Below are 10,504 nucleotides of genomic sequence, written 5' to 3' on the forward strand. Positions count from 1 at the left end.
GAGTTTTTCAATCTTTCTGACTTCACAAAACAAGAAATCAACTCCCTCTCCACCTACCCCAGCAATCGGTCAGACATGTCCAACAAGATACTCCTCCATTCTGCCTGCTCAAAATGCCAGATTCTGGCTGTTCCATCTCTGCTGCCACTTATGAACCTGAAGAAATGTTAAAATATAGTTAATTTACCTCCAAAAGAATTTGCTTTAAAGCATATTTACAGCTGCACACCACCACAACATCAGTTTTGCAATGGAAGAGTTGTAGAAGTGAAATCTTCCAGGTGTGTGCAAGAGAATTCTGTCCTTTAACTTTCTTTCCAGAGACAGAGGAAAGAGAGTTTTTCTGAACTAAGTAAAGCTGTCAAAACATGAAGAATAAAAAAGCAAGTTCCAAAGTTCAACTCAATTGACAACTTCATCCTCAACTCCTCAGTTACAACACTTTCATGAAGTGTTTTAAGGAATTGCAGAGTATCAGATACTGAAGTAGAGGCAAGAGGAAATCAGATGAAAAGGATTATAATTTATTTTTGACCATTTTCACTGCATTTTTCCTATTTCCTTTACAATATTTCCTGACAGTGAAAGGAAAGGAGGGGGAAGAGGAGGTTCATGAAGCCACAAATACACTGGGTATATTAAAAACCAGTGGTAACATTCCTCCAGGTAAATGAAGCTTTCCTGGATCACTCCAGATTTCCCCTCTGAGTTCTAAATATGTGGATTTTTCTCACTGGAAACATCCAGGTAAGAACAATAATTATTATTAATTCCAAAATGATGCATTTTTCTGTTCACATCTGAGCATCTTTCAACATACCTGTCCCCACCATTGGAGAACTGAATGCTGTCAACTTTGTCCTGTAAGAAAAAGCAGAGTTTGTTAGAAAATTTGGGGTTTTTATACAGGAAATACCGTTTTTGACAAATCTGAGCTCAGCAAAATCTGAAACAAGGAAAAAGCTGCGTATTTTATAATTCTGAAGAGTTTTAAACTGCAAGGAGAACCAAATCCAACAAACACTGCCCAGGATTCACTAAGCATTAATGCATTTAAAATGCAAGTTTCCTGAACAGCCCAAATCAAACATGAAGGATTAACAGATTAAATAATCTGGCTGCCAACTGAATCATATTTGAATATATTCCCAATGCCATAGGCCAATGTTGAGGAATGTGCTGCTTCCACTTCTACCTACACACTCCTTAAAGAAAGAAACCTATTAGTTATTCACTTTTATCACAATAAAAACTGCAGGAGAAATAGGGAAAAACAGGTAACACATTTTATTTTCAGAGCTGAAATTCTCTGCATACAAAATATGTATGGACCAAACCTTATCACTGCAACAGAAAGTGAGATTCAATATTAGAGAAAACACATAAAGGTAAACAAAGTTAATTGAGAGCCTTGCTAAAAACCCACTTATAACATCACCTTGTGACTTCATTACTGCTTGAAGTGACTAATTAACTAATTACTTACAGCATGACTTCCCAATTCTGCTATTTTCACAGGTGTTTCAGAGCCAAAAAAATACATCCTGATGACATGGTCAGTGCTGCCAGTTGCTAAAAACATACCACCTGTAAAAATCAAGCAATAACTAAGCTACTGTGTAAGAAATTAAAGCAGATCACCATCATCTCTCTCTAATTGAAATAAAAAAAAACAACAAACCACCCACAACTATTTGAAGAACAGCACATTTTTTATGCTCTTCCTCTGACACATATGCAAGGAAATCCCCCTCTTGCCCCAGAAAGTTTTCTCAGCCACAGTAAAAATAAATCAGAGTTACAAAGATTTTAAAAATTCTTAACTTAGAACAAGAGTGAAACTTCTATTACTAAACTGCACACAGAGGCCTGTGATGATGGGGAAAGTGGCTCTGGATGATCAGAATTCTGTAGGTGACTCTCACTGTAGCCTGGGGCTCATTTGGGCTCTCCCCTGACCATGTTAACAATTTACACTTGGATTTGTTATTTTATTTCTGAAATTCCCAGAAAGCCCCATGAACTGGATGAAAGAAAACTGCAAGCCAGGAGTGCAGCACATTTACAGGTACATCTGTGGATCCTTAGGAAAGAAGGGATCTTTGTAACCATTCCTGGCACAAAATCACTGCTGGGGACTGTGGGATCTCAGAGAACTTGTTTTGCAAATCCCTGACACTGTATCAGGGGATTAAACAAAAATAAAAATCCAGCAAAGATGGAGAAAAAGTAAAAAAACATCAGGTGACTTTTACTTCTGTCAAATCACTCTCTTAACAGCTTTTCACTGTTAGCTGAGGGAAGCCCCATGATTTAATAATGTCATAATTAATACACCCTATACACTTCTTTACTCATAGCTGCAGGTTGTGTCCATTTTAAAGCTGTCACAACCAAATTTTATATTTATATTTCTGAGGAAGGAAGAGAAATCACTCCACCTGTAGTCCAGGACTTACCCACACTGAAGGAAGAGCAAAGCATCTGGACCCCTGGTCTGGGTTTCTCTGTGAACCTCAGTGGCCGGTTGCTTCAAAAAAGAAAAGATGCTCTGAACAGGCCACACCACCCAAAACTTGGCTTTTCTCAACAGTTCCAAACATAAAGGGATGTTTCTTCAAACCTCTGCCTAACAGGGACTTCTTAGACACAGTAACATCTGTAAATCTTTGAGAACTACCAGTGCTTAAAGTCATTTAAGTCCATGCATGAACTAACAATGGTTACCTCACACACAGTCTTTAAATTAATTTTAGAAGGAAAATAATTAAGGATGCAGTTTGTTTTACAGCCCTAAAAGATTCTTCAGATGAGATTATGCTTTTTATAGTTTCTTCTGCAATTCTACTACCTTAACATCACAAGTTTGAATTAAAAAGCTCAAATACAATAATAAAATATAATCTGCTTTCTAAGGCACTGAGCTTTATTTAATGGATCATTTTATACCAACTCTCATGATATGACACAATAGCAGACAAAGACTAATCATCCTGGAGCTTTTCTTTCTGGTAATAATCTAATTTTTTGGGGGTACAATCACATATAGACATCCTGGACATGTACACTCTGCATGGAAGTTCTGTAAGAGGCACCCTAAAACCCCAGGACTGTTGGAAACCCAACACAAACAAGAAGCTTTATTATGCTTTGCAACATATTTACATTTCCAGCCATTTTTTTTGTACTCCTTTGTACTTTTAGTGGAGTAAGAAGTTAACATATTTCCCAACTAACCTCCCAGGACAACATAATTTCGTGAATTATATAACTAGTGATGGTGCTTTAAAATAATTATGGAATTAATTATTTCCACAACACTTTTTCACAACAAACCCAAATTTTTTTTTTAGGGTTTTACTTATTTTACTCAAGCAGAGGACAGCATAAGAGGTTGAGCAGCAGCCCATTTACATACTTGAATTTCATGGAATCTGTATCCCACTGCCAAAAGCAAACAGTTCCATCTGCACCAGTGGAGACCATGTACCTCATGGAGCCTTTCACCATTGGACTAAACTACAGAGAATAAAGGGAAATCAGACACACACACACACACAAAAAGAAATGTTGAAAAACTGGTTATGAACTTCTCAAAAGGTTCATGTAAAACCCTGATTTGCTTTTGGATTTTTGAACATTAACACTGCTCTAAAATTTTGAACTATCACTTTTTAGTGTTTACAAAGTAATATCTTCCACACTTGGAAATAACTTTGTGGTCTGCATTTCAATTATTGCATCATATAAACCCAGTTTGTTCAGTGGTTTGGTTTTGAAGTATTAACTAACCACAGTCATTCACTGAACGTTTTGTCCATGAATGAAACTAATAAGCAGAGCAGACTGAATGAAAAAAAGAAAGTCTGGCTAGACAGATGTACTCCAAAAATTCTATAATTAAGCAGAGCATGAGTTATGAGGTAGTTTGAATGTATAACTCAGCATCACATGTGATTTTATAGGAATTCCTCAGAAATACTTCTTTAAGACATGGATTTCTTGCTGTGCACAGAGCAGAAAACTTTACACAACACAAGGTGATTAAACTGTTCATCAGTTACTAATGTTGGAAACAGCCATAAAAACTGTACATAGTGCAATTATAGTATTACTAAGAAATCTTAAATTAAAATAAATCCACATGCTATAATAAAAGAAGCACCTCAAATAAATATTTTGGCATTAAAAAAAAACCAAACAAAAAATGCAATGAATGCCACAGAAACTGCAGATAGGAAGATTACTCTCAGAGGCAGAGAAAAATGCAAAATTATTTGTTTGTACTGAGCTTCACAAGCAGCTCTTCACCTCTCAGCATAAGCTGCTGGTCCCACTGGAAAACACAGCAAAGGTGGATACTGAGCCACCAGTTTGTGTGTTAAATAAGGGATTATAAAGGCCAAAATGAGACTGAATCCAAAGGACCACCAAGAGCACATCATGGAGCACAAGGCCTTCAAATTTAAACACACAACAGTGAACATCTTTGTGCTTCTCAAGTAACTCATATTTTTGAGATTAAGACAAAAACCTTTATCACAACAGTTGTGGGAATCACATGCTGGATCAGGACACTCATCCACATAAACCAGTAACAAAGAGGAGGACATGGTATTTCCCAGAAATTCCCTTGGATTCCAACAGCCCAAATATTACAAGTAGGGATCCCTAAGTGAAGAAGTTTGTATCTTCAGTTAAATACTCAGGAATCCCAGAGAGGCAAGGAATTTGCTGCTTTTTAAGCAGTTTATCCTGGGGTTTTATTTTACTCGTTTTTTTGACAGATGTTCAGATTTCAATATTCCCACTGAAATAATTCCAGAAGAACACTTAAAAGCCCCTACCTGTAAGGAGGTAATGGACCCTGTGTGCCCGTGCAGGACAGCCACTGGAGCACAGGTTCTCAGGCACCACACCCGGATCATTTTGTCACAGCTCCCGGCTGCAATCATGGTGTTCTCATAGTTCACTGCCATGTCAGAGATCTCTGCTGAGTGGCCTCTTAATGTGGCAAACAACCTGCCATTGTGAGTCGACCAGATCTTCACCAGGCAGTCATCTGAACCCTGGAAAGAAATATTTAGTCAAGACAACAGCTTCTTGCACGTTGCTGGCCTTTAATTGCAGCAGATTGTTCCACTGAGGGGGAGCTGATCAGCTGCATTTTAGCACCACTGACATCCAGCTCCAAGCATCCATCTCAAACCCTTCCCACTGGGATGTGTTTCATCAACTTACAGTAAATATTCTGTGTCCAGTCCTATCAAATGCAACACAGTACACAGAGGAGAGATGGCCAAGGATCCTTCTGTGCATCTTGACATGCTGGTACATGCTTCCTGGGAATGAGGTGCTGAACTTGGCATATCCAGTTAATTGCTTTGCTCGATGCACTTCCACTGGAACACAAAGAAATCATGTTTAAAATAGGTTTATTCTAAACCACAGTTTTATTCAACTTCCATCAATATGTTACTTAAAGACTTAACTGGAAGCGATTTTCAGATTTCATCCAGTCAGGTTTCTCTGTATTTGCATTTTTTTTTGGTGTCAAATCAGTATTTTGAGTGTGCTCCAGCAGCAGTGGTGAGAGCTGAGCAGAGCTTACCGAGGTTTGGGGGGGTGCCATAGTTCACAGGCATTTCAGGGGGTCTTCCTCGGTGGAGAGCAGCAAATGCAGAGCCCTTCCAAACAGTGTTCCTGCAATCTGCAAAACCACTTGGTTGAAGTTCATCAGAAACACAGGTCAAAAATGCCAAAAGAGAGGCAATTCCAAAGAGCCCATCTAAAGGTGGCCTCAAACACAGGGCTGAACCCACTAAAAAGCCAGGAATGCCCCCAAACTTTTCACAAGCAGTGCAGCATCAGAGGAGAGAAAAAAATCCATTTAGTAATCATCCATTTAATAATAATCCATTTAATAAACATCCATTTAATAATAATCCATTTAATAAACATCCATTTAATAATAATCCATTTAATAAACATCCATTTAATAATAATCCACTTAATGAACATCCATTTAATACCAGAAGGAGGGAACACTGACATAACCAACCACGAAACTTTGAAATTTACTCCCAAATGATGGTACCAATGCAAAACTAACTTTTCAATTGAATTTTTGCTACTTGCTCTCAGTACCAAGCTGTGAAGATTTGTCACATTCTCATCAATATCAATTCAGAAATTTAATTAAGGTTTATTTAATATTTATTAGGATGAAATTACTTAACAAGATGATCTCAAGACTCTTTAAGTACCTAAAAGGGGCTTGCAAGAAAGCTGGAGAGGGGCTTTTCACAAAGGGACAGGACAAGGGGGAATTGCCTCAAGCAAAGAGGGTAGGGTTAGATGGGATATCAGGAATTCTTCCCATTGAGGGTGGGGAGGCCCTGCCCCAGGTTGCCCAGAGAAGCTGTGGCTGCCCCTGGATCCCTGGAAGTGTCCAAGGCCAGGCTGGAGAGGGCTTGGAGCAATGTGGGATAGTGGAAAGCATCCCTGCCCATGGCAAAGGAGTTGGAATGAGATGAGCTTTGTGGTCCCTTCCAACCCAAACCATCCAATAATTCCAAGATCTCCCTTCTTAAAAAAAAAATAAATCTCAAACTGACAGTTGTTTTGACACTCCTGCTGACATAACTGCAATCCCAATTTCCAGGACAGAACAGTCCCCATCATTCCCTGTGCAATCTTTAAAGCAGGCAGGGCAGGTAACTGAAAACACACCAGTATCCCATAAACTAGTCCCACATCCCAGAACCCAGCTACCCAACAGAACTCACACAGACACATCAACACCCCTGCCCAGGACACACCCCAAGAGGTAAATCCAACACTAAAATCTACTCTGTATCAAAGTACAAGGTCATGTATTGCCAACCACTCCCTAAATTACCGATGATTTTCTTCAGTGTGTGGACAGAACTCCCAAGCATTCCCAAACTCTTAACTATGCACATCTAACACAGGACCATCCCCATCCCCAAAAAACCCCAAACCTCACCTTTTGCTGTCCGTAGCAATGACTGTCTCCCTGCACCAAGCAAGGAATTGACTCTGGAAATGCTGGGTGGGATCTCCTTATCCAGGATAGGGCCAATCCTCTTGCAAATTTGTAATAAATGATCTGGAGCCACATGTTTGTTGGAGAGCACCTGACAGGAATTTAAGTTTTAAAAAAAAATCTGTAGAACAGATGAATCTAAAAGCATCAACATTCACAGGTATATTAAATAAATTAAAACTTTAAGTTCAACTTACAAACCAAAATCAATCCTGTTAAGCTCTGATCTAGTAAATTCAGTGAGGACTCTACAAGCAAGGGAGAGCTGTAGTAAAAATAACTGCAGCAAAAAAGTAACTCGCTGCACATCAGTATTTTACTACTGGAAGCTTCAAATAACCACCTCTGTGGCACCCTACAAGTGAGAGTCTTTGTCCATTTCACCCAGTTATTTGCATTAAAAATAAGAATTAAAATTCAAACCCTCATAACTCGAGATCATGGAGAATTTGGTTGCAATCAAGCACAAGAATTTGTGCAGCTACTCCTTCAGCCACACAGCACTTGCTCACTGAACTGCAAACTAGTAGGTTTGAGTACAATCTCCCTGGAAATAGCTTCCTTGAAAAACCAGTACTACACAAGTCTGCCCTACTTCCTTAAACCAAAAGGATCACAACAGTCATCCCTACATTCAGGAATGATCCCACACTATCTGCATTAAACAACCTAAAAAAGCCACACACCCCACACACACTCAGATGGCTCAGTCAAGAACAGATGTGTGTGGGGTTTACTTTTTTCACCCTCTTCTTTCTGAGTGTTCTATGAAAAAAAAAAACCCTAATTCTTTTAAAGTCAATCACAACAATGCAGAAGGTAAAGATGCAAAGGAGGGTTTGAACAGCCTCAGGTAAACCAAAGCATCAGAATCATGAACTGAAGCTGCTGGGGAGGTGTGAATCAGTCCCGTGCTGCCTCCACTCTGACCTGGCCACGGAGAAACCTGTCAGAGCCAGCAGCCACTCTGCTCCTCCAGCAGCCACACAATTCCCAGCCCATCCAGCCAGGAGAGGCACAGGGCCACACCAACACAGGTATGTGGCCTCCTGCCCAGGCAGCTGAGAACACAGGCAGAACGAGCTCGTGCTGCTGCTGCTGCTCCCTCGGCTGAATGACTGAGCCTGGATGAGCCAAGTCCTGCCAAGGCTGATCTCCCTCCTCAGAGCAGTGGGAATAAAAATGCATCAGGCAAGACCTGTGCAACAAAAAGCTGCCCAAATGCACAGTTAAAGCCACAGCTTTGCACTTGTTTTGGTAATAAAAATCCAGGCTTGAAGCTCGTGGGGGTACAGGTTGTATTCCTGAGGTGGGAACACCAGTAAAATAGTTTGCATTATCCCATGAGCAAATATATCCAAGAAAATCAGCTCATGGGATGCCTAAGATCAATTATAAGAAATACCTTTGGTGGTCCAAAGATTACAAAATGTACTTTTTCATCGTTTCTTCACCAGTTTTGCCTCTTGAACTGGTACAGAGCAGTACCAGCCACAGCACTCAGGACAGAAAGCTCAGCACACTTTCTGCCAAGCATTAAAACCCTTTTTGTTTGTGTGCCATCAGCAGGAAGTGTATATTCCAAATGCAATCCTTGCATGCAAAACCTTGCAATCCTTCTCCTTTTTAAAGTAGTTTCGCTCCAATTTTGGAAGGAACAGTTATTTTAAAGTTTTAAAATGCCACGAGGAACACAGAGGATAAGAAGTAATTACACCCCATGGTTGCATTTGTCCGTGGTCTCTGCAAGTTCAGAGTGAGAACAGTGGGACAAGAGGGTCCCAAAACCCCTCGAAAAGCAGAAATTGAAGTTTAGGAGATTAATTTAGATATTCTGAAACACTGCTGCCCTGTGCAGACATTTCTTTTAAAATGTGCAGGAAAAAGAGGCAGAAGCAGCACACGTTAAAGAATTAATCTGACAACTGTATGTGCACAATAATCTCAGTTGAAAACCACTCCTGAAGTCAGAAGAATCCACACGATTCATCTCCCAACACCTCACTTTTTGCCAGAAGAAATGGGGTAAAAAAACAACAATGAACCAACAAAATAACTCCCAACAACCCCTTTTAAACTTCATCCTGCTTTCATCTTTGCTAAATTCAAGTCAGAGCTTGAAGATATTCCTGTTTAGCAAGACTAGGCTTCTTAGTGATTTAAAAAACTCATCTAAAACCTCATTTGCTCGACTGACCACACTGACAAGAAGAGGAAATGGAATCAAATTTATTGTTCTGAGCAACATTTAAATAATTAGGAAAATCTTTTAAATAAGATTTCATTCCTTCTCAAATAGGATCCTGAGATCTTTAAGTGCTCCACAACAGGGATTTAACTACAATAATCAATTAACCTGGAATGTCTGAATCTTAGGAGGGAAAAAAGCAAGAATAAACACCTCTTTAAAGAAAACAAAACCAACTAGAATAAGGTAGGATAAAAACCAGGTTGGGCAGGCACCCCCAGACCATCACTTCACGAGATTCAACTGCCAAATACACTTTGCCACTTAAAAAGCAGCAAAATTAAGCACCAAAACGCAGCTCTCCCTTCTGTAAAAACATTTAGAGCAAGCAACATCAGCCCTGGAGGGCAGAAAGTACATTTTTTTTTGAGAGAGATCATCCCCATCCTTCCGGCATGCGGAAACAAAGCAGTGACCAGCGAGGAGCCAGAGATAACGAGCACGTTCCCAGGCACCAGAACTGCCAACCCTCGGGTTTCTGAGCAGCGATTTCATTTCCTAATCTGTTGGAGGGGGCTGAAAGAAGCCAACCAGCAAAATAAATACCGACAAATCAAAACGTGCCTCACAACCTTGCCCCTGAAACTCCGAAATGAAACCTCGGTGCACATTGGCTCCTGCCTGCGTGTAGGCAGCGGCATCTACCACTGCACAACGCCAAGCTCCACCTCTGCTATGTAAACAATATCCTCAATTTAAACCACCGCTTGTGTTTTCGTTAGTCTGATGTAAAGAAATTAAAGGCCCTTTTCTAAAATAACTCCGCTGTCCAGAGCCAGAGCGATACTGGAAAGTGAAGGTTTGGGCCTAGTTTTAAAGGTAGAGGGGTCTAACATCAGCGTTAACGCGATAATCAGAAGGGTTTTTTTGAAAGGTAAAAGTCTCACCAATTCTTCGTAACTTCTATAATGCTCATTTCCTTGCCAATCCAACCTTTTAGGAAGCAACTAAATAAAGGAAAAAACAAAAACCGTGAGCGGTTGAAGGGGAAGGAGGGATTACAGATCACATCCAAAACAATGTGTGTGTTGAAGGCGGGGGAAAAGTTGAGACAGCGGCAGAAACTTGAATGACTTGCAAGGGAAACTTTTAACTACAGCGGGATTTCATCAGAGCCCACACAGACCTGGTGCTGCTCCAGCTCCTGCACCAGCACCTGCAGAGGAAAAGGGGGAAAAAAAACATAG

At 40.1% G+C, this 10,504-nt stretch overlaps 1 protein-coding gene across 1 annotated transcript in view; it reads right to left on the reverse strand.

The window, feature by feature from the left end:
• BRWD1 (bromodomain and WD repeat domain containing 1) overlaps window positions 1–10,473 on the reverse strand; it is a 46,501-nt gene extending 36,028 nt beyond the window's left edge. The window contains exons 1-11 of the mRNA XM_029964473.1: window positions 10,444–10,473; window positions 10,205–10,264; window positions 7,010–7,160; window positions 5,612–5,710; window positions 5,242–5,402; window positions 4,848–5,069; window positions 3,419–3,519; window positions 2,460–2,530; window positions 1,487–1,587; window positions 821–861; window positions 58–156 (exon numbers count right to left, since the gene is read on the reverse strand). Coding sequence (XP_029820333.1) covers window positions 58–156; window positions 821–861; window positions 1,487–1,587; window positions 2,460–2,530; window positions 3,419–3,519; window positions 4,848–5,069; window positions 5,242–5,402; window positions 5,612–5,645 — 830 coding nt within the window. The 5' untranslated portion in view covers window positions 5,646–5,710; window positions 7,010–7,160; window positions 10,205–10,264; window positions 10,444–10,473. The remainder of the gene's footprint in view (window positions 1–57; window positions 157–820; window positions 862–1,486; window positions 1,588–2,459; window positions 2,531–3,418; window positions 3,520–4,847; window positions 5,070–5,241; window positions 5,403–5,611; window positions 5,711–7,009; window positions 7,161–10,204; window positions 10,265–10,443) is intronic.
• Window positions 10,474–10,504: the final 31 nt, after the last annotated feature.

The sequence above is a fragment of the Manacus vitellinus genome, unplaced genomic scaffold, assembly GCF_001715985.3.
Source record: "Manacus vitellinus isolate BGI_N305 unplaced genomic scaffold, ASM171598v3 scaffold_108_pilon, whole genome shotgun sequence".
Lineage (NCBI taxonomy): Eukaryota > Metazoa > Chordata > Aves > Passeriformes > Pipridae > Manacus > Manacus vitellinus.